This window comes from Xenopus laevis, chromosome 8S (assembly GCF_017654675.1).
Source record: "Xenopus laevis strain J_2021 chromosome 8S, Xenopus_laevis_v10.1, whole genome shotgun sequence".
Taxonomy (NCBI): Eukaryota; Metazoa; Chordata; class Amphibia; order Anura; family Pipidae; genus Xenopus; species Xenopus laevis.
The window spans coordinates 20,197,095-20,222,450 of NC_054386.1; the positions used below are offsets into that span (position 1 = coordinate 20,197,095).

Sequence of the window (25,356 nt, forward strand, 5' to 3'; positions counted from 1 at the left end):
TTGCCCATGCATGCGGTAAAATTTAGGGACGTACCGATTCCAGGATTCGCTTCGGGATTCAGACAGGATTCCGCTGAATCCTTCTGCCTGGCTGAACTGAATCCTAATTTGCATATGCAAATTAGGAGCGGGGAGGGAAATCTCGTGACTTTTTGTCACAAAACAAGGAAGTAAAAACTGATTTCCTCTTCCCATCCCTAATTTGCATATGCAAATTATGATTCAGATTTTGTTCGATATTCGGCCAAATCTTTCGCAAAGCATTCAGCAGAATCCAAAATGGTGGATTTCGTGCATCCCTAGTAAAATTTTACAGCATTTTGGAATATCACAACGTATTTTGGTAGGAGTAAAAAAAACAAACCAGGCTGAATAATTAGGAGCCAAAAGGGGTAGAATGCCTGAATAGCCATAACGGAATTTGCAGCAAACAAGTACTATTGGATGAACCAAAGAATAAAGGACAAAATGAGTAACCAGGAACAGTGTGGGAGCAGAAAGTGAAAGTACCAGAGTAATGGTAAAAGTGAGACAGTCAAAAGAAAAGAAAAAGGAGGAGAATATTATGGTATGTGTGGTGTGTTTGCATGTTTGCATGTTTTCTTACTACTGAAAGCACAACTGATTTTTTATTTCCCAAACTATTTTGATGTGCTTGAAGCCATATATATGCAAGCCAAAAATCAGATCATATGGGAACCCGTGCAGATCTGAGAGTTGATGGATTCCTCCTTAGTCCAGTATGGTTTTGAGTCCACCCATTCCAATAAATATGTGATTAAGCCCCATTCACAAAGAGATTTGGGTGAGAATTATATTGAACATGAAAAAACAATTCCAAAAATAATGGCAGCTGGAGAAAAATGACTGGATAACTGAATTTTCATAGTCTATAGCGAAGGAATGATGATCATTGCTACTGGTGGCAATCTCTGAAATGACACTTACGTTCAATTAACTTCTGAATAATCTCGTGTCTTTGTTCTTGTTTGCGGTTGTAACGCAGGAATATACACAACGTCCGAGCTGCTGCTTTTTGAACAGGCAAGACATTCTAAAGACAGAACAAGATATTTCTGACTTACTTCCAATAAACATTACAAAGCACCTTTAAAACATCTAACTAAAACAAATAAACCCCACTGTCATTTTTGGCTGGACACATATTTCATATATAAGTATGCAAAAATACGTGAATAAGAACATAGGTGCTACCAGCTCAGGATGCAAATGTAAAAGAGGTAGTAGTAGGAAAAAGTGTTCATTTTGTCATGGCTATCATTTGAATAACTTTTGCAGGCTTGTGAATGTGTGATGCAAAGATGCAAGCTGAGCAAGATGCTACTGCAATCAATAACATGGGACCCACACTAAACAATGTGCACCTACCAGCATATGCTCCATATCACTACCAATTCTCTGCAGAGAGAAACTTTTCCCCTTTGCCTAATATGCCCCTTAAATTACTTAAAGCGTCCCTTAGTTTTAAAGGAGAACTAAACCTTAATAACAAATATGGCTTGAAATGCTATATCTTATACATGTAATATATAAGTAATGATGCAGGCCTTCAAAGTTGTCCCAGGTGTTTCCCATTTTGGATTTCATTAGGAGTGTCTTTGACAAGCACATGCTCAGTTTGATTTTTAAAGGAAAACTATACCCCCCAAACAATGTAGGTCTCTATTAAAAGATACTGAGTAAAACAGCTCATGTGTAAAACCCTGCTTCGTGTAAATGAACCATTATCATAATAATATACTTTTTTAGTAGTATGTGCCATTGGGTAATCATAAATAGAAAATTGCCATTTTAAAAAATAAGGACAGCCCCCTGAGATCGTAAGATTCACTGTGCACACATACAAACCACATGTAAGGTCACATGAGCCAATTAACAGACAGAGTTCTGTCTTTTGCTCCCACACTTCTTCCTGTTACAGTTAGTGTTGTAGTATTTCTGGTCAGGTGATCTCTGAGACAGCACAGATAGAGTCACGAAATGGTGGTTCAAGGCAAAAGATGTAAAAGGGCAATATTTATGTAAATATATATTCCAGTTTGGTAAGATTCTTTAATATGTCATTCAATTTGATATAAACTATCTGTTGCTTAAGTATTCATTTTGGGGGTATAGTTTTCCTTTAATGGCTGCTGAGAAACGAAGCTTTTGGGGTCATTGCAAATTATCAAGTGGAAAATTCGATTTGCCTGTTATGAGCTGATTCTGCAGGCTGATTATTAAATTCTGGTGCTAATTCTACTGGTTTTTGAATTGATGTGTACCAAAAAATTAATTAGCTTTATATTTGTGCCCTATATATATATATATATATATATATATATATATATATATATATATATATATATATATATATATATATATATAAAATTAGTGGTGAGCACAACTTTCCCTTGTTTGTTATAGTTATACAGGAGCAGTGACCAGCTTCATGTTGTAGCTCCCACCCTTTCCAGCTATAGTCAGGTGATCCCACTCGTGTCTAATAAAAGGGCAACCAAGTTTGGGAGTTTTACTTTGAAAGCAGCAAGTAAGTTGCAGGTAAAACTTAATCCCTTTGTAAAATGTATAATGAAGCAATAGAATTCTTAATGAATCAGATGAAAATTGAGCGTAGGACTGGTCAGATATGGGATGACTGACGTAGTTGGCCAGCTTAAATATATTGCAATATATGGACAAACAATCTCTGTTTTGTTTAAAGGGTAAGGCATTTTTCAGTAGCAGTATGCACAAAATGTCTCTGTCTTAAATATATTGATAATGGGTTGAGTGCAGAGGACTCTTGCATTTATCTATCTATCTATCTATCTATCTATCTATCTATCTATCCACACACACACTATATTGCATTGCATCGGTTCCTAAGCTCAGTAACTGACACAGCAGCACTGAGCATGTGCAGTGTATTGACAAAAAAGAAGATGGGGAGCTACTGGGGCATTTTTAGAGGCACAGATCTCCAAAAGGGCTATGGTTGTCTTGGACTTGTATATAAACCCAAACCATAATTTATAACATTTCTGCCCTACTTCTTTTGTCGTCCATAAGTTTTCATGTGATAAACAAAATAATGTTTTCGCATTGGATTAAATATGGTCCAACATTCTATGTGTGCCCACATGCACATCTTAAAAGGAACAATGCTGCCAATGCTGGAAGGTAGATGCATTCTAATCCTTTACATATAAAGCACACAATTGTTCAAGGTCTCACATTGGTTAAAATGATAATAAACATTCTGTGCAGAAATCTGTAATATATCTGATCACTGGAAATGATGTGTGGAAGGCAGGAATACTTCTGTAGTAGTTTCTCATGACTCCTCCATTTTAAAGAGTTTGCAACTCTTTGCTCTGCAGATGTCAGGGCTGGAATCAGATCTGGAACAATCAGAAGCTAAAAATATACAAAGAATGGAGTTTCAGCTTAGTGTCTAACAAGCCACAACAATGAATGCTGTAATCTAACGATAAGGCATGTTCAGTAAACCAAACAATGCTAAAAAAGAAGAGTAACGCCTGACGCGTTTCGTGTCACAAGACCACTTAATCATAGGCCTAAGATTAAGTGTTCTTGTAACACGAAACGCGTCAGGCGTTACTCTTCTTTTTTAGATGTGATGTAAAATAAAGTATTATATTTTATATATAATTTTTGCCTCTTGGAATCTACTTTCGTTGGATGTTGCGGATTGGTGCCTGCCTAATGTGAAGTGTTGTGAAGTACTCCCCTATGCTGAAGGTCTGGGGCATGTGCACCCAGAGCCAACTGGGAAAGCGGTAAGCTTATCCTAATGACATATTAAGACTTATGCTTGGATTTGGATTTGGATTTCTTGGCAATTATAGTCTACTCCCTGGATAAAGTGTAAATATTTAATATTTAGTTTATATCCAATTTCCTTAGAACAAGTGCATGAAAGTATTCTTTAGAATGAAAGCTAAATAGCAATGTTACTGTATGTACATATATGCAGTGCTTAGATATAAAGCTTTGCATGAGACGCAGCAATTTGGGTAGCCATGGAAAACCTGAATAAGGAAATGACGTTCAGGGGGCTATGAAGTTCAGTGAATGCCTATATAAAAAGGGCAGTGTGGGGAACATAATGATTTGGTACAGAGGACTTCACACACATGAAATGCTGAAGGCCTTGGTGTGCTACAGAAATGAGACACAAGTAGGTTAAAAATATAAATGTTATGATAAAAGTCACCTTGTTCTCTAATGCCGAGTTTTCACCACCACTTGTCATTAGTTCCAGCGTTTCAGGAATGTGATCTAATAAAGCATCTAAGACCTATAATAATAGGAAATATCAAATAACATAATTCAGATCTGTATTGTATACCTTTATATAACAATGACCTTGGTCTTAAAGGGATCCTGTCATCGGAAAACATGTTTTTTTCAAAAAAAGACATGGGGCTAGACATATTGTCAGTTTCCCAGCTGCCCCAGTCATGTGACTTGTGCCTGCACTTTAGGAGAGAAATGCTTTCTGGCAGGCTGCTGTTTTTCCTTCTCAATGTAACTGAAGGAGTCTCAGTGGGACATGGTTTTTTACTATTGAGTGTTGTTCTTAGATCTGCCAGGCAGCTGTTATCTTGTGTGAGGGAGCTGTTATCTAGTTACCTTCCCACTGTTCTTTTGTTTGGCTGCTGGGGGGGAAAGGGAGGGGGGGTGATATCACTCCAACCTGCAGTACAGAAGTAAAGAGTGATTGAAGTTTATCAAAGCACAAGTCACATGACTTGGGGCAGCTGGGAAATTGACAATATGTCTAGCCCCATGTCAGATTTAAAAATTGAATATAAAAAAATCTGTTTGCTCTTTTGAGAAATGGATTTCAGTGCAAAATTCTGCTGGAGCAGCACTATTAACTGATTCATTTTGAAAAAAATTTTTTTCCCATGACAGTATCCCTTTAAGTGTATTTAAAGTGGACCTGTCACCCAGACACAAAAATCTGTATAATAAAAGTCCTTTTCAAATTAAATATGAAATCCAATTTCTATTTTTTATTTAAGCATTCATAGCTGTTGTAAGCGCATTTAAAAATCTTAGCTGTCAATCAAATTTTGTCTCCCCCGCCTCTATGCCCCGGGCATAGAGGCGGGGCAGACAATTACTTTCACTTTCAATTCAGCACTTCTTAGATGTCACTGCTCCCCAAACATTCCCCCAGTTCTCTTTACCATATATCTGTGTAGCCAGGGCATGGGGATGGACCCTGGGTCCCCATTCTGGTGCACAAACAAGATTCTGAGATGATACAAGGTTTGTCTTAATAACAGTGTCCACAAAATGGCTGCTGCCTGCTTGTTATAATTATGAAATCCCAGACTGAAGGAAACAAGATTCAAATAATTTATATAGTGTAATTAAAGTTCATTTTCCTTGACTAATCTGATAAAATAGGATTTTTAATAATTTTTTTGGGTGACGGGTCCCCTTTAACCCGCAGAAATGCTGGCAAATAAAGCAAAGATGAAACAGATTTCCAGATACAATCAAAATCTGTTAAACAGGTAGATGGTGTTGTCCTTCAATTGTACAGCTCCTGTAAGGTTACCCGAACCAAAGGTAAAGCAAATTGTGCATATAAATATATAAATAAACATATATAAACTTATCTAGACTATGGGGTATATTTATCAAAGAGTGAAGTTAGAGATCACCTCAGTCCACTAGAGTGAAATTCCACCACTCTCCATTCATTTCTATGGGATTTGTAAAGGTGTATTTATTAAAGGGTGAACTTTCACCCATTGATAAATTCTCTTTTCAAAATCCCATAGAAATGAATGGAGAGTGTCGGAAAAAATATAAGAAAATATATGTTAGTATAGTGCAGTGATCCCCAACCAGTAGCTCGTGAGCAACATGTTGCTCTCCAACCCCTTGAATGTTGCTCCCAGTGGCCTCAAAGCAGGTGCTTATTTTTGAATTCCAGGCTTGGAGACAAGTTTTGGTTGTATAAAAACCAGGTGTACTGCCAAACAGAACCTCAGTGTAGGTTGACAATCCACATATTTGGCACCCCAAGCACATTTTTCATGCTAGCATTGCTCCCCAACTCCTTTTACTTCTGAATGTTGCTCACGGGTTTAAAAGGTTGGGGATCCCTGGTGTAGTGTATGGGGCAATTTTCATCTGGCCCAAAATCTCCCTGCTGCTTTTCATCATTAGACCGCATTTTTATGAAGTTCTGTGTACCATTAGCCTTAGATGATTAGGTATTTATGTAATTAGGTACTTAGGTATTTTAATTCTTTGATAAGAATGATGCAATTTACATGGTTAAATAGTGTAATATTTGATAATGCAGATAAAAGGGCTAATGTATGATGACCCTGGACACAAGTACGCAAAGTGTTGTTGAACGCAGGCATTGCCCTATTCATGGGGAAGTGCTTTATCCACAAGTGCTGATGGCGGGGCAGGGTATAAAGTGGGAAAAACAGGGCAGCTTGCTCCTGTTTTTGCATTTTGTCAACATAAAAGTCAACATACATAGAAGTGCTTAAATGTGGAAAAGCTATAAGAGAAGGGCTTTTATTATGGAGAACATAAAGTGCCTTCTGTAAATACTTAAATATATACTTCTCTTCACATAGACACAGCTTGTACTTATTTGATTGATGGCCTAAAATGATTTGTAAATTAAAACTTAAATCAGCTTTCTTTAAAAAAAAGGAATAAATTAGGAATTAACAGCAATTCAAATGTTATGAAGTTTTCCTACATAGAAAAGAGCTTAATACAGTAAATGTGAAAGCATTGTTATTTTCAACCAAGCAGTGCGCATTATTACTGTACAGTTAAAAATACAGATCTTGAATAAAATAGTTCCAAAGCCCAACTCCTTTCTATAAGTCTTCTAATTCTCGCCTTTACCTTCTGTGTTTCCTCTGATGTAGACTTCATGTACAGAAGTGTCAGGTGGTAGTAAATATGCATCATGTGCAAGTACTGTACTATATTTAATGTAGAACTAAACCTTAAAAATTAATATGGCTAGAAATACTATATTTTTTACACTAAGCTTAATTCATCTAAAGGTTCAGCATCTCTTTAATCTATGTAATGATCCAGGCATTCAAAGTTGCCACAGGAGCTCCCCATCCTGGATATAAAGCAGAAAATAGAAACTGATGCTACGGACTGATTTTTAAATGATGCTGCTAATTGCGCTGGTTTGTGAGCTGCCCTGTAATAAAAAAATTAATTACGAATCAGATTTGTACTGTAACATTATTTGTGCTGAATATTTTAAAATTCTGTCTCGTGTCATATCTACTGAAGTTAGAGTGACACCTGTGACTGGTTCTCAAGTGTGCAGCTCCTATTGATAGAGGACACAGTGGGAAACCTGGAGCTACTGCTTAGTTAGAAAGTGGTGGGAGCTGTAAGGTACCCCCACTGTCAATAGGCTGAGCAGATCCAGATTTGTACTTCTGACACAAATACATGTAATTAAGTGGTTTAAAGAAGAATTCAACCCCCCCCACTATTGAAAATCCCTACCCCTACATAGTCCCCCTTCCCTGCCCCCCCCTGCACAAGTAAAAACACCTGTAAATGCCCCCTAATCCTGATCCAACTCACTGCAGGAAAAGTGCAAGTGGCTCATTGTGTTTGTAGAACTACACAAATGCTTTTACCTGCGATAGCATCTATTCCGATGCGCTGAGATGAATCGCAGGCGCCGAATTTAAGGTAAGTTATAGGAATGTCGGACGTTGTCGATGGGTGCACGCAGAAACAACGTCCGACATTCCTATTACTTACCTTAGATTCGCGCATTCTACATAAGGCCTGTGATTGATCTCAGCGTGTGGGAACAGATGCTATCGCAGATCAAAGCGCTCGTGTGGTTCTACCCTTAATGTGCGCCATTTCTATTTTGTTAGGCTTTAGCTCTCCTTTAACTAAGAACTGCCATAACAACAGCCCTAACACAAATAAAACATTAAACAAACATGACAAACAGGTCCACATAAAGTAATGTGTAGCCATACCTCTAATGAGTCATCCTGTAATAAAGCTACCAGCTCTTTGTGTATTATATACACACTAGCCCCCAAAAGTTTACTGACCTGAGAAAAGAAGAAAGAATGTGATTAAAAAGGAAAGAGATAGCAGATAATACAATTTTAGACATTGAAGTATGATGCTTAAGGAGAATTGTGATCTACCAGTTGATCTTAGGGTGATGGTACTTACAGAGTTTACTCACCCGCTGTAAATCTGCTCTACCATGGGCAACTAATCTCCTGAAAATGCTTTCCCACCAACATTAAGTTAAATCACCAGTGGAAAATGTATACACCACTCACAAGGGAACTTTGGGTCACCAAGCAAATCACAGCCGGAGTGTATGTTTGCCCATCAACGAATTACAATAGTGCCAGTGGGAAAACATTTCAGCAGATTATCTGACTCAATATTATCCACGTGAATGAAGCGAAGCAACAGATTTGGGCATTTCTGTGCCAGCTGAAATACACTTTTTTTTTTTGCAAATATGCAACTAAAAGTACAGCCCTTGTTACATTTATTTCTATAAATGGAGGATAAACTAAGAAGTGAATGTTTTTTGAGCTTTTTATAATAAATTCAGAATGATATATTAAAAAGAGTAACATAAAAACACACTGCTAGGTTGTAAAAACCGGCAAATTTGGTTCTTAGTTAGTAATCCCAACAATACAAAAATAACAATAGTTTTTGTGCTTTTCGAGACGGTTTGGAACTCAGCAGAGTGTGTTTCAATGAATGGCATGTAATTTAGATGAGGTGTCTCTGTATACGTTTGCCTACAATTCTGCCCATCATTTAATATTTGATGGAAAGCAGCACAGACATTAGACTGCAGCCTTATTGTCAGCTAAGGGAGTTATAATTGTTTTCTTTTTCTCCCAATACTTTAATATTTTGGACAAAAAAGGACATATAACAGAAGGATACTTACTTCACAGAAGCCAACGGCCATAGTGTATCTCACTGGCACATCAGGATCATGACAAAGGCAAAAGAATGTGGCATACAGATCTATGTGAAAGTTTTTGGAACCAACAAATATAGCCATCGCCTGGAGAAACAATTTTGTAACATAAGTAACAAATAAACATTTATACCTTTAATTGTATATTATCTGAGCAAACATGAGGAAGTAAGCAAACTTGAATAAAGTAGCTTTGAAATGATACTTCATAACATTAGGCACTGGAATTATTAGAAATGTTTAGGTCCCTTATTTAACCAGGTCATGCACATCCTGGCTGGAAATTCATAAATAGCACATAGTTGACATTTGAATGTGACTCACAGGTAAAAAAAAAACCCTGATCTCAAAGGAATTATTTGGTCTTGCGTTTGAGTGATAAGCTGCTGCCACTGGATCTCAAGCAAGAGACCATGTTCAAATATAGGGGCATATTTACTAGAGGGCCGAAAATTTCAATTTGGAATATTTTCACCAAAATGAAATTACACGTAGGGGACCTATCTTCATACCTTAAGTCTACTAGAAAATCATGTAGACATTAAATAAACCCAAAGTGGATCCCATACCTGCACTACATTATATTAAGGCATTCATGCTCTTCTTCATATCACCGCTATTATGGATTTATCATGACATAGTCTCCCTTTCCAGTACACCTGCATTATGTCTTGTGCTTTTGTTTATAGACACGATGCTCTGATTTAATAAGTGGGATTATTGGCAGGCTTCTGATAAAGATTTTCCCACTTGCTACACATCATGACTGAAGTGCTATGTCTAACAGAAGTAGAGAGAATGTTCTACCCACTGGTTTGTTGCACTACACAAGAGCATGCAGGGGTTGCAGGGGTTTCAGGGAATGGGGTAACTGATGGCAGGAGCTAATATCACCAGGGGCGTAACTACAGAGGAAGCAGACCCTGCTGTTGCAGGAGGGCCAAGGACTGTAGGGGCCTCAGTGAGGCCATAATTAATGAGCAATTTTAATTTATCTTGGTAGGCTAGGCTAATTTATTAATATTGTGGGGCCCTAAATTAAATTTGCTATGGAGCCCTATAGCATCTACAGTAGCTATGCCACAGAATACCCCCTGACCTATAGCAGTGAGATACAATATGATTACTACTTTTTGGGATAGCTGCATCACTTTTTTGTGAAATTGTTTAAATGGGGACTTTAGTGAGTAATGATTAATGCTAGACCATGCTTTTACTTTAAAGAGAAAAGAGAAGAACTCACTGGGAAGTTGTAGGCGCAGTTCTTTCTGACTGATAGGTACTTCTTCTCCAGCTCCAAGTTCTGAATTTGATTGTCACTGTGTCCATTTTCTTGGTGTAGGCCCAGCCTGCAGAGTTTCTTATAGAACTCCAGAAACCAAATATGCTGCTCCTGGGTAAATATCCCTTATAAAGAATTGCAAAATATAATGGCGATCTACAAAATTCTGTCATTTTAACAACAAATTAAAGTATCCAAAACTATGAAGCATCCAACTAAAGCATCAAAGTGCAAAAAAACAAAAAGCACTTTTTTTTGCCCACATTGCACCTTGCCCATCTAGGGATAACAGTTGCATTTTTTAAATTTGGAGCTCATCCATGACATGCAAGTTCTTCAGGGGCTTTAGGGGCAGATTCACTAAAGTGCGAAGTGACTAACGCTGGCGCAAATTTGCAAGCGTGACGTAATTTCGTAACTTTGCCAATTCACTAACGGGCGCTGCCATAAATTCGCTAGTGAAGTGGACCTACTCTAGCGTTACTTCGCACCCTTACGCCAGGCCAATTTGCGCTATGGCGAATGGGACGTAACTACGCTAATTCACTAACTTGCACATTTTACTGAACGTTACCTCTTGCACCAGACTTGCCTTCGCCACCTCAGACCAGGCGAAGTGCAATAGAGTAGATAGGGATTGCTTCAAAAATAGTTAAAATTTTTTCTAACTCCCAAAAAACGCTGGCGTTTTTTCCTTTTTTACAGGTGATAGACTGAAAAAGATCGTAAATTTTTTGGGGGGTACCCTCCTTCCCCCTACATTTCCTAACATATGCAGGGGCGTAACTATAGAGGAAGCAGACCCTGCGGTTGCAGGGGGGCCCAGGAGTGTAGGGGGCCCAGTGAGACCCTAATTAATTAGCAATTTTAATATATCTTGGTAAAATAGGCCAACTTATAAATATTTTGTGGCCCTAAATTGAATTTGCTATGGGGCCCAGTAACAACTAGTTACGCCACTGAACATATGGCACCTAAACTATACAGTGGGCACATCTGTAGGGCAAAATAACAAGTCTATTTTATTTTATGAAGGTTTCCCAGGCTTGTGTAGTTTAATGTATTTGCTGCTACATATACGTCCATTCAACTTTAACTTGCAAATTAGGCGTCGTTAGCGTAACTTCGCTTTGCTTGACGAATTAACGCTTGCGCAAATTCACTACCGTTCGCCTCCCTGAGCGCAACTTCGGATTTTAGTGAATTAGCAGCGCCCTGGCGAAAATTCATCTGGCAATGTACGGCGAAGTGAGGTGAAGTGCGGCGAAGGCGTCGCTAGCGCATTTTCGCTGCTTAGTGAATTTGCCCCACAGTGTCTGCTACCATATGCCAGAATTGCACCAAAGGTAAAGTGCTTTGTATATCAGTTCTAAGGAGTGTGATTTTGTGCAATCTGGTTCCTTATGTGCAACCCTGCTTGTAGTCTTTATTATTTAACTTGCCATTTATATATTTAATCATACATACATAAAAACCAAAGTTGATAACCACATTTATATATGTATACAATTTTAAAAACTAAAAGAAAGGGTAAACATTTTTCAGTTTATCTAATATCCACTACAGTTCAACAAGGGGTGGGTATATATTTAATGACATACTGATGCCATGACTTTAAATGTACCTTGCAGCCCATGGCAGAGTTTTCCTAATTGCAAAGACAAAGAAGTGAGGACTGATTCGTCGGCTTTAAAAGACTTCTCACAGAAAGACTTCACTAGTGGAAGGACAATCTGACTTCGGTCTTCTGCAGGGAAACAAAGAACAGAAAAAAGACAATGAGATAAACATTTCAATGAGTCAGAAACACACTGGGGATCATTTATAAAGTTCACACAGTGCATATTTTTTTGCAAATGGTTGTATTGGAGTGTTTTTTCCTGAACGCTAATATATTGCACTGCTCAGCCCGTCTTTCCGTTTTTTGCGAATTTGCATTGTGAATAAATTTTCGCAAATGAGACGGGAGTTTGCATGAGCACACCCAATGTGTGAAATTGTGTGCGTAAATAGCGTTGACAGTAACTTAAATTCACACTTTGCAAAACTGTTTTGCCAATATTTTCTCCACCACCAAAGTTGTGACTTAATTCAGTCGCAGATTGTGCGCATAAATATTCGCAATTTGCAATTTTTGACATATTTAAAAAGCTCTTATAGACATTCGCATTGTGAAAATTTAGCAATTCTGTTTGCACCACACTTATTCAGCTTTATAAATATAACCATGGACAGGGCAAATATATTCACTTTGTGAACCAATCTGCCTTGCGCAAAGTTTATAAATGACCCCCCAATGCCTTGCAGGCGTCAAGATAAAATAAACATAGCTATGATGCAGGTAAGTATGCTAGCAATAAAAGACAAGTATTAAGTCAATGAATATTAGAAAGAAAAAGGCAATGAAAAAAAATTTACCATGGTCAAATACAAGTAGCAAATTAACCAGGGTTTCGAAAGCTGCCAGGCGCACACTACTGCCTTCATCTCGGGCTAATTCGACCAGTTCAGGAAGAACCATAGTTTTGGTTAATTCTGCCCTGCAACAAATAAACTGTTACATTACACTATATAATGAAATGCATGTTGTGAACAAATTAAGAAGTCGGTAAACAGCATATCTAAGGCTGATAGTTAAAAAAACACAATGGTTTTAAAACATGATTTTATGAAAACTGGATATTTTTTAACCAAACTTGCTGCAGCAACTGCATGCAGGGCCGGCCTTAGGCCAATTGGACCAATTGGGCCCAATTGGGCCCCGCACCTCTGGGGGGCCCCGCACCACAGATAATATTTCCCTCAGCACATGATGCTGCCTGGCCTGCCCCCAACTTTGAGAGTCCAGCCCATCCCCAAATCCATAGGTCTAGCCTGCCCCCAACTCTCATAGGCCCAGCTTTCCTCCAACCTTGATAGGCCCTGCCTGCCCCCAATCCAACCAAGCCTGCTCCCAAGCTGAATTGGCCCAGCCCCAAACTAATTGGCCCAGTCCACTCTCCTATTTCCTCCCCCTCTCTCTCTTACCCTGTGTGCCCCTATTATGTTACCTTGTCTGCCCCTTTCCTTTCTATTTTGTGCCTGTATGCCCTTATTTTCCTAAATACTTGGTGTGTCAGTAGCCAGCAACACTTTGTCTAGGGGCCCCGCCAACATGGTCCCAATTGGGCCCCACATGTGATAGGACCAGCCCTGACTGCATGGCACAATTAGTATCACACCTCTTTAGAAAGCATTTAATCATCCCCTCCAGACAATGGATTTTAGACATAAAATGGGCTGTAGTTTCAACTAAAGTTAACATATTCTCTAATCTGTTATTTCTGAGAGCTGATACGATTTAGAACCTTTTTTCTGCTCACAATGCACTTTGTTATTCCATCATTCAAGCAAATTTGCACCTGCCTCTGTCAGGAGCAAATCTTTAATCCCCATTCAATGAAGGCTCTGAAATTCAATGAAGCTTAGATTGCCTTTATTGCAGTGTATAAGCAATGAAACACATGTATAGTTTTATGTATATATTAAAGGGGTTATTTGCTAAACTCTGAATGCAAAAATCAAGAAAAATTCATGATTTTTGTTTTATAAAATCGGACTTTTAAAAAAATCACAAATTTTTGGGAATTTATTAAACCCCGAGGATAGAAAAGTTAAAATCTGAAAATCTGGCATCTCAGACCTGTCGAGGTTGCATATAAGTCAATGGGAGAAGTCCCAATGATTTTTTGATGTGCGCTGGGTTTCATGCAATACCCTGAAGTTTTCAGGCAACAAGCATGAGAAATCTGAGTTTTCGGTTGAAAAATCTTAAAAAACTGTGAAAATCTGAAAAAATCATGAAAATCAGTTTTTTGCCCCCGCAAAGCAAATTTTTGGGAAAATGTAATAATAAATAAGTGAAAAAAACCAGAGCAGATTTTATCGGAGTTTGTAGCAGAAAATATTGAGATAAATTCGGACTTTGATAAATAACTCCCTAAGAAATCTTTCTCCTTTGATTAGTAAAATAAAGTTGAAATCTAAAGAAGGGACAGTATAATTCTGAAGCCTTTATTTCTAGACTAAGGGGCAGATTTATTAAGGGTTGAATTGAAAATTCGAATTTGCATTATATTTTATTTTTATGGTCTAAACTGTCAAATTCAACTATTGAATTATCCAAACTCGATTAGAATTTTTTTAAGAATTAGAAACTTAGGCAAAACTCTGGCCCTTTAAGAATTAAAATTCAACTATTTGCCACCTAAAACCTGCCAAATTCATGTATAAATTAATGGGAGAGGTCCCAGGCCCGGATTTGTGAAAAGGCCACCAAGGCCTGAGCCTAGGGCGGCAGGATTTTAGGGGGGCGGCATGCTGCCTAATCACACCCACATAGATTCAAAAACACTGGGGATACACTGAAGATACGATAATTTTTTTAATTTCCCATGCGCCAATCCCCATTGCTCCGGTCCAGATGATGAAAATTTGCACGAATAAAGGGGAGGGGACAGGGGCGACAAATGGCACTGGGCCTAGGGGCGCCCACTATGTAAATACGGCCCTGAGAGGTCCAGTGACCAATTTGAAGATGTTAGTAGCCTTCCTGACATTCAAGGTTTTTTTTGGAGAAAAAACTAGATTAGAGTTTGGTCGAATTTGATTCAAGTTTTCGGGTCGGTAAAATTCGTCCAATTTTCGATTTTTTTTAATAAATAACCACCCAATCGAATTTTAAGCAAAATCTAATTCATTAGATTTAAAAAACTCACATGAATTTGAAATTCGACCCTTGATAAATCTGCCTCCCCAAGTCATTAAAAGCTATCCCACTCTTTTTCCCTCTAAAACAAAGGGGGTCAGAACAGGCATCTGGCATGTTGTATCCCTTATAATAAAGCATCTTTTTAGGAACCAAATATTTCCAGAAACATTTGAAGGGTACTGATATATTCCTTTAAACTCTATTTCTATTTACATTTCATAATTTAGGACAAAGCCATATATGCAGGAACTGAACACCATAACAATTACTTCCGATAGAAGCTAAAATTAGAGAAACTGCCCTGTGTACAAAAATACATTGCATATAATATGAAACAGGATTAGATGTACAGCGTAGCTATTGATTTGCCACAGTGAAATATATATTTGGCCTGGATATCTAGTAATGTTCTTGGAAAATGAAATGAAGAATCTGATCAGTATACAACACATGCAGGCATCTGTTCATCTGAGCCAAGGGCACTCTATCTAAATGAAGGTAAACTGTAGTCATGCAATTACAATTGAATGCCTTTCAATACCTTTGTGGATGACATTGTGGCGTGTATCTCAAGCACATCACAACATGATGGTACAGTCATTTGTTCCAATCCATTTACTAAAAGACTGTAAGTCATGAGTCATCAGCTGAGAAGGAATCTAAACGTAATACTTTGAAAATAGCAGAGTGGATTTTATACCACTCATAACACTGAATGAATCCCCAATAATCACATTCTTCTATAACTTTTAAATTATACTTTCTGATAAATATAAACTTGATACATAGTTACATAGTTAAATTGGGTTGAAAAAAGACAAAATCCATCAAGTTCAACCCCTGCAAATGAAAACCCAGCATCCATACACACACCCCTCCATACTTTCACATACATTATATATACCCATGTCTATACTAACTATAGAGTTTAATATCACAAGAGCCTTTGATATTATGTCTGTCCAAGAAATCATCCATACCACTCTTAAAGGCATTAACAGAATCAGCCATCACAACATCACCCGGCAGTGCATTCCACAACCTCTATTGCGTCACTGAGAATAACCACCTACACTGCTTTAAATGAAAGTTCTTTTCTTCTAGTCTGAAGGGGGGGGCTTCTGGTACGGTGATCCTCTTTATGGGTAAAAAAGGTCCCCTGCTATTTGTCTATAATGTCCTCTAATATACTTGTAAAGTGTAATCATGTCCCCTCACAAGTGTCTTTTTTCCAGGGGAAAACAACCCCAACCTTGACAGTCTACCCTCATAATTTAAGTCTTTCATCCCTCTAACCAATTTAGTTGCACTTAGTCTCTGCACTCTCTCCAGCTCATTTATATCCCTCTTAAGGACTGGAGTCCAAAACTGCACTGCATACTCCAGATGAGGCCTCACCAGGGACCTATAAAGAGGCATAATTATGTTTTCATCCCTTGGTTAATGCCCTTTTTTATGCAAGACAGAACTTTATTTGCTTTAGTAGCTACAGAATGACACTGCCCAGAATTAGACACAGGGGTGCTTCGCCAATGAGGCAAGTTGAGGCTGTCGCCTCAGGTGGCAGCGTCCCACTAGGTACCAGGGGCAGCAAAAATGCTGCTCCTGGTACTTTAAGAGCGAATTTCCGGGGGGGGGGGCAGCTGCCTCAGGCGGTAGAGGGGCCAGGATCGCCCCTGATTAGACAATTTGTTATCTACAAAAAACCCTAGATCCTTCTCATTGAAGGAAACTCCAAACACATTTAGTGTATAACTTGCATTTATATTATTTTCGCCAAAGTGCATAACCTGCATTTATCAACATTGAACCTCATTTTCCAGTTTTCTGCCCAGTTTCCCAAGTTTAAACAAATCACACATGGCAGCATCCTGCATGGAACCTATAGTTCTGCACAATTTAGTATCATCTGCAAAAATAGAAACAGTATTTTCAATGCCCACCTCCAGGTCATTAATAAACAAGTTGAAAAGCAAGGGACATAGTACAGAGCCCTGCGGTACTCAGCTAACAACACTGGTCCAATATTTACCAATCCAATGGTAAATATATGTTTTTATCTCAAACTTCAAGCAGATCAGTACCAAATCGACTCCAAATTTGCTCAATGTGCTTCCAACTTTGGCTCTATTAGAAGTCACGTAAATATACAGTACCTACCCCAAACCCATTTGGACATTACACAACACATCCAAATGCTTTCAACACAGGTACACTGTTTATGGCACTTACACTGAACCCAAAATTTGTTCCTAATAATGAATAAAAGACCATTACTGGTACCATGTTTCAGCAAATTCACTGACCCTTTTCTTCTCTAACTACATGTACACCAATTATTTCCATAAAGTGGAGATCCAAGCATCTTCTTTTTTTAAGCAACTGCTCAAACATGAATCTAGACCCATAATCTATACAACTGCACTCTTCTAGTTAGTGGCCTGCTCTCCCACCTACTGTGTCTCTATTTCTGTTTGATTAAAAGTCTGCTGCTAGAATAACCCTCCTGTTTTAAGTGAGCTATTAAAATGTTTGTCATGGTTCCCGAAGCAAAGAATAACTTACTAAATCCAAGTATTGACTACAACTCGCTAAATCAATTGACTGTTTTCTCCATACTTTCTGGTACGGCTTGAAATGTAAAGCTCTGTGTATATAGCACTATATAAATAAAAATATGCATATATTAACTATAACATAATTGTAATAAAGATAATATAATAATTCAAAAGATGAAGCCATTTTTGTTTTCTGTTATACAGAACAGCATTGCGGGTATGCCCTAATTAATACAATGACAATTTTAAGACATTTCAAAATCCTTAATTTCTTTAATGGATACAAGCACATTCATTTTACAAGGGATTTATAAATTGAAAAATAGTGCATACAGCAAGCCTTGGTGCATTTCCTTCCATGCAGCTATATAAATTGCAAACACATACACAAACAAACCACATGAACAAAGATGGGAAAAAAACTTGAAAGTCACCAGCTAAATTAAGCCTCTAAAAATGTGGCAAACTGTAAACAATTGTGAACAGAAACCTAAACTTTGGGATTGCAGTGGTTGTGATTGATTTTGGTAAAGCATTTGATATAATGTCACACAGATTAGCCTTTTCTGGTATATCCTTCTAGAAAAAAATCACAATCCATCATAAGGTGGCCATACAGTCTGATGAACGCTGCAGCTACTTCCAGATCAAATTAACATCTTATCGGTCGAGGAATGAGGTCCCCAGAAAGGACTGCCCGACCAATATCTGGCACATATCAATCTATCAGCCAGATTTGAAAATCCAGTAGGGCAAGGATCACATGGGTACAGTGGTGGGAAGAATCATATGGGTACATTGATGCTGTCCTCATTTTAATGGGTTTCCATTGTCCCACTGTATAATATGATAATTGGCCTGGCATAACCTTGCCAAACAGCAAATCTCCGCTATACAAAGGGTACAACTTCTTGTTGTTAATCAGACAGATAGACTGGGAAACTGGGTAGTGTTGTATTCCCCAAAGTTTGTTTCCTTGGCAAAAATGTAGCTGCTCCCATGTAACGGCTTAAATGCAAGACTTGTACACACACAGGGGACTCAAGCAATTAATTATGTCAATATGATCCCATTGGCAATCTGCAGCCCTATCAATAGTAGAATCATATTTCTGATGCAACCTGGCAGGTTGAGAGGGAATCTTTCTGTGTGCTGTTGGAGCTCCTGCCTTCTGGTTGTGCTCAGCAGGGGTAGCCCCCAATCCTGCACTTCTAGACAGTCTTTTCTGCCTGGGAGGGGCTGCAGGCAGTACTGCATAGCCTCTGGTGGACTTCCTTCAAGCCCAGGCACACTAGGGTCCTCCTACTTTCCCAGACCATTTGACTAGAATGTCCTCTTTGTAGGGAACTATGAAATTACCTCAGAAGTGGCTCTCCTCCACAAAAAATTAAAATCCAAGTCTGATAGTCTTTCCTTCAAGTTTAATTGTTTTGTCCCCTTTACCATTTAGGTGCACATCTCGGGACTCTTAGCTGCTGATAATTATCCTACCCGTGATCTGGCACCCAAAACTCCATGGCACACTCAAGTTAAGGTAGGTAACTATGATGAGTCGAAATTATGCTTTCTCCTTGAGTCAGACTTTTTTTTATCCACAACAGGAATTTATAAGCCTTGGCAGACTAGCACCTGAATCCTTTTAATTTACAGAAACCCCCAACAGAAGTCCACATTGTGTATTACTACCAAGAATTTGTGTTGTCTTTTAGCAAATATACAAACATAGCATTTAACAATGTTTGCTAATTGTATAACATAAAACCATGCTGGCACATAATCTAAGTATAAACTGAAGAAGGGGATTATTTCCAATTCATTTACAGTGTGCCACAACTCGGAATAAACATTTTTCCCAGTTAATACTGCTGGAGTTCCTGTTCCTTTTTCTTGTTTTTTGGATTTTACATAATCTAAGTATTGTAATTTTATATGTATTCCAAAATCTTATCCAAGAAAGTTCTACCACAGATATTGAACAAACAGACCTCTAGCTATCAGGCTGAGAACAGGATTACTTGTTGAATAATGGCACTGAATTGATAGTCATGGACTATTATGTAAAGTAGTGTGGCTACCACTGACGAAATTAGTAGGCTGGGTTGACACCATCAGGTTCTATATATTTGCTCTCAGATGATCTAGTCTCTTTTAACTTAAAACCTGGGACTATAAAGAGGAAGCCTTTTTTTATCTGGTTCCACAATGGTGTAAAGAGAAGGAAATAAGAAGTCAAAAAGCTCTACCTTCATTCTGCTGCCATCAACCAATTTAGTTGACTGAAAAAGTTTTACTTGTCTCAGAAATGTCTTTTCTACTTGCCTGGTTGCTTTTCCACATATTTCAAATATTCCACATGACCGTGTTAACTTGAATGAATTCCATTCTCATTTTCTCTTAACAATCTCAATGCTATATTTTTTGTTAAGCCATAAAGTACTGGAAATATATTGGCAGTATAATAAGCTGGCCATAGACCTAAAGATCTGCTATTTTTGACAGGTTGCCAGATAAGTACATCTTTGTCCAGTTTGGGCACCCTAGCTGCTTAAATAGGAACTAATGAAGGCTGTCCAAAGGGGAGTTTAATGTCAGCTTATATTGCTCTTCCTTTAGCAGTCTGTAGATTTCATTAAAAAGGTCTAAAATCGGTTTATGTATAAATAAAAAACATGCATGCTGCTATACACGAATAATGTACTCACCCTACACCTTGAGCAATGAATTCGAGTTGCCGGCACATGCACGATCGCACTTCATACTCTACATCCTGGCAGAGGGATTTCACCAGTGGGAGTATATCTCTCTTTATTCTGAAAGCAACAGATATTCATTGAATGCAAATAAAACATATCTGTTGTGTGTTATAAATAATGCATATGTAGGTCTCCTATAAAACAAACACTTAATTATAAAATACATTAAGGGGCAGATTTATCAAAATGTGAAATTAGGGCTCACCACAGAAAAATTCACCCACTTTCTTTTCATTCCTTTAGGATTTTTAGAAGCATACTTATCAAATGGTGAACACTTTCAACCAAAGGCTAATGTACGCTATGCTGTAAATTATAATCATTAGGGGGCATATTTATCAAGGGAAAGTCAAAGTTTTTTTTTTGGCCTGTTTGGTCTGTTTTAGATCAAATAGGTCCGTATTCGGCCGGATTCGAATCGTACGAATCGAAGTAATAGAACATTAGATTGAATTCGGATCAAAGTTTTTCCCAAAAATACCCTTTGATTTTTTCAGTCCACCAATTGACTCCAAATAGGTTCTAGGAGGTCTCCCATAGGCTAAAACAGCAATTTGGCAGGTTTCAGATGGTGAATGGTCGAAGTCGAATTTTTAAAGAGATAGTACGAATCTTTTTCAAATTCAAATCGAATTTGGACTATTCCCTAGTTGAAGTACACAAAAAATAGCTTGAAATTCAAATTTTTTTAATTTGAAAATTCACCTTGACCTTTCATAAATCTGCCCCTAGGAGTACTAAGGAGGTCTCTGACCATTTAAAATATCAACAGGGTCGGACTGGGCCGGCAGGACACATGAAAAAAACTCAGTGGGCCCCAGCTCTTTTGGGCCCCTCTGGCCCAGACCTGCTCCTGCTCTCTCTCTACTTTACGGCTGTGCTGCAGAAAGAGGAGGAAGGAATCGCGACACAGAGGAATTTTTGGCTGGGGGACCCTTGAGGCCGCAGGCCTGGTGGGCCCTGGGTCCCCCAGTCCAACACTGAATATCAAGGCTGCAAGCTGTTTTATATAAAGGGCACAGAACTCTAACTTTATTGCCAACCAGAAGCATGTGTAATTGAAGCAAGGAACATATCAGATTCCATGGTGTATGGTCCTGTTTGGCAATGTCTATAGAGAGCCAGTGACAGGAAATCAATTCAATCAATACAATTTAATCAGATTGGAAAATGCAGCTAAAAGAGGCAGAAAACTAATATGGTAGTATAATTTCTTATGAAATCTGTATTAGGTAGATATATTCTTTTATCATATATGCAGAAAGGCTACAAACTCATGATTCAATTAAGCACTGTGATGGGGGTGGAATGTACAAAACAGAATTTAAAACTCTGAAGTGATCCCAGGGCTTGGGGGCAGATTTATTAAGTTAATAACAGAAGGTCTCCCAGATTTTTTTTTTCCATTTATGAACAAATATTAATACATTAATAAAGCATAAATATTTGTTAATTTGTCCAAAAGTGTTCAACTAATTTGATTTGAATTTATGTATTTTTTTTTTTTTTTTTAATACCAGACATGCAATCTGCCATATTTTTTTGTATGCACATCTCCACCTTGAATTTAAACACTGCCTACATTAGTGCTCCATTTAAATTAGGGATTTCTTCACTGTTCCAAATACTAAGGGGCAGATTTATCAAGGGTCGAAGTGAAAGTTTGAATTTCGAATTTTCAAGTTTTTATGGCCAAAACTGTCAAATTAGAATAGGGAATTATTAAAATTTGATAAGAGTTTTTTTTTTTAAAAAAAAATTCGAATTTGATTTTCAAAATTTATCATACACGGACCCTTTAAGAACTCTAATTCGACTATGCGCCACCTAAAACCTACTGATTTGCTGTTTTAGCCTACGGAAGACGTCCTGGGATCAATTTGAATTTGTTTGAAGTCTTCCTGACATTCAAGGTTTTTTCAGAGAAAAAACTCAAATCGAATTTCGATTTGAATCGATTCCAGTTTGCGTGTCGATCCTACTCACCTGAAAATAAAAAATTAAATTTTTTAAAACAATTTTAATTGGTCATATTTCGAGTTCATGGGAGTTTAAAAAAAACTCCCATGAACTCGAAATTCAACCCTTGATAAATCTGCCCCTAAATTGTATATGCAAATTATAGTTTGACAACACTGAAATCTTTTTTAACATACCCTATTATTTACACTTATGTTAATAATATACTGTCCACTCAAATATTTTAGGCCTTATCGATAAATACATTCATATACTTAGTTTCTGCAGTCTAGCTTCTCCTTTGTTTAATGCACTAAATTACTGAGAATATCACACAAACTCTTTAGCATTTATCTGAAAGGCAAACTGACACCAGTCAGAATGCTCTACGAATCCGACCCACAACCAAGCCATTCAACATTTAAAAATATTGTAATCACTGTATGGCATAAGGCAATAACCTTCAGCACAAAATCATGTAAATGTCCTAACAATGAAACAAGGTAATGGGAAAGGAGTACAGAAAAATACAGGGATGTTACTTACATGTGAGCTTCAAACTTGCTTGCAAGTTTTCCCAAGATTCTACAGCTAGCTAAACGAGATTGCAAAGTCTGGGAAAGCTGGGCTTTTGAAACAAGTGGATTTAATATCTATAAAACATATACAGATATACATGAACAAATCATAATGATTAGAACAAATAGAAGAATAAGCCATAGCAGGCAAGACAAGGTAAAATATAGTGTGTTTCACACTAAGGCTGATTACACAGAAATAAAACACATAGATAATCCAATGTAGTGCTCCTTTGACATGACTCTGTTGGGGTATATCCAGGTAAAACTTGCCTTGCTAATTGTACATATCTGCTTATTAGGGATATACCGAATCCAAGATTTGGTAGAATATTCAACCAGAATTCAGCCTTTCTTAGCATGATTGGGCCAAATCAAGTAGCTGGCTAAAATAAATCTGAACCCTGGGATAAATACCATCTAGTCTTGGACCTTTGTTTACTTTTTCACATGTTCTTTTGAATTTCCTTGTGAGTCATACATCAACAGTATTATCAGAACTAGGTCTATAAAGGCAGGGGAACACAAAGCTACTAGGGGAGATTAGTCACCCAGCTACAAATCGCCTCTTCTTCGGGCGACTAATCCCCCTGAACTGGCTCCCCGCCGGCTAGAATCTATATCACTGGCCGGATGGTATTTGGAGCACTTCATTTTCTGAAGTCGTCTGAAGTTTCCTTGTGAGGCAACTTCAGAAAACGAAGCACTCCGAGTGCCATTCCGCCGGCGATTGTAGCCAGTGGGGAGGCAGTTCGGGGGGAGATTAGTCACCCGAAGAAGCATTTTTTTTCGATGGGCGACTTATCTCCCCCAGTAGCTTTGTTCCCTCGGGCCTTAAAAAAGATACCTTCATTAGATGGTACTATAGTTGATGTGCTTTTTTCACAGCACAATTATATTACTAGATCACCAAATGCAGAGCCTTGTAAAGTGTTTATCAGCCAAATAACTACAGTCATATGTCACTAAATTCTGATGTCCGATACCACCACTAACCAAACAATACAAAAAGCACTTTGATTTGTCCCTCACAGTGAATCCTCTATTGCAGTGATCTCCAAACAGTGGCACGGAAGCAACATGTTGCTCACCAACCCCTTGGATATTGCTCAAAGTGGCTACCAAATAGCCAATTACAGTCCTATTTGGTACCCCCCAGGAACATGTTTCATGCTTGTGTTGTTCCCCAACTCTGTTTACAGGTTATATTGGTTGTATACTCACATCTTCAAGTCAGTAAAGACAAAATTTGGAAGCTGTCAGTAGCAAGTTACAGAAATGAAGGGCACAACATATTTAGAAAAATGCTTATTTTACATAAGATTTTCAGTCTATACCTTTTGATTTTATATAATTTTGAATTAATTAATTTTGCTTCTTGATGCAATGTGTTCCAGCTGTTTAGATCACTTTATTATGTGGTAATTTTGCCAGGGGGTCATCTGCTCATAGTGCGCTATAGTAGAACCCCCATTTTACCCTTTTAAATGGCAGAAAATAGCAAAATACCCAGGAAAATATAAAATCAGGCAAATGTGTCAAAGCAACTGATTTTAAGTACTCAGCGGATATAAGCACAGAAGTCTGTTTTACTTAACACAATATTTACTGTGTTAATGCTATGTAAATAATTCAATAAATTACATGCTCTTATTATCTGGTAATTTAAGAGATAAACACTCAATATTTTGCGTATATTTCTATTTGTGTCAAATGAAAATGCATTGAACTCTTATGTTCCAGAGCTAGCAAACATCAGCTCAGAATATGAAATCCCAGTCTACTCAATGCAGACAAACAGAAATGATAAAGGTTTTATATTTTTTACTGGTAAACCACAAATTGTCCATTTGTGCAACTAAATATGGAACACCCTCTGTATCTGAAAGTCTGCAGGAGTTGGCATAAACAATATCATTCATTTATGGGCCTAAATTGGTCTCTTGGCAATTTCACTCTGTCTGCCTAGAAAAATGTATTTCATAAGTACTGTATAAAGTCACAAAAAGCTTATTTGCAATGCAGATGCCTCCAGCTAAAACTTCCTGTTGCCAAGGAGCAGCATTAAGTGTAATTAGAAAGTTCTGGCGAAAGGGACAATTATAAATGATTGTATTTCGTTATAAGAAACAGAATTACAAACCCCCTGCTGAGCTGACACAATAGGAAGCAAACATAGAAAAAAATTGCTGTAGGAATACATTGCTTATGTTAGTGATGTGCAGGTCGAGTTTTTCATGACCCGCCCTCCCTCCACCTGACTTCTGGGTTCCTTTTATAGACCCGTGCCAACCCTCCTTGCCAATGATGTCACAAAAGGGGCAGGGCAAACAGGCGCGCCCATAAAAGTTCAACCCTTTAGTCGGAAGCTGGCATTTAGAAGGTCGCGGGTGGGGAGAGTAGTCAAAGAGCTCAACCAACACCCACCTGCAACCCGGAAAG

General features: G+C 38.0%; 1 protein-coding gene across 2 annotated transcripts in view; it reads right to left on the minus strand.

Moving 5' to 3' along the window:
- The window catches only part of ppp4r4.S (protein phosphatase 4, regulatory subunit 4 S homeolog), a 71,574-nt gene that overhangs the window by 16,371 nt on the left and 29,847 nt on the right, over positions 1-25,356 (minus strand). For both annotated transcript variants that reach the window (XM_018232404.2, XM_018232403.2), the window contains exons 6-15: positions 22,883-22,989; positions 20,327-20,434; positions 12,735-12,856; positions 11,941-12,063; positions 10,278-10,441; positions 9,002-9,121; positions 8,049-8,126; positions 4,241-4,324; positions 3,238-3,420; positions 949-1,054 (exon numbers count right to left, since the gene is read on the minus strand). In XM_018232404.2, coding sequence (XP_018087893.1) covers positions 949-1,054; positions 3,238-3,420; positions 4,241-4,324; positions 8,049-8,126; positions 9,002-9,121; positions 10,278-10,441; positions 11,941-12,063; positions 12,735-12,856; positions 20,327-20,434; positions 22,883-22,989 — 1,195 coding nt within the window. The remainder of the gene's footprint in view (positions 1-948; positions 1,055-3,237; positions 3,421-4,240; positions 4,325-8,048; positions 8,127-9,001; positions 9,122-10,277; positions 10,442-11,940; positions 12,064-12,734; positions 12,857-20,326; positions 20,435-22,882; positions 22,990-25,356) is intronic.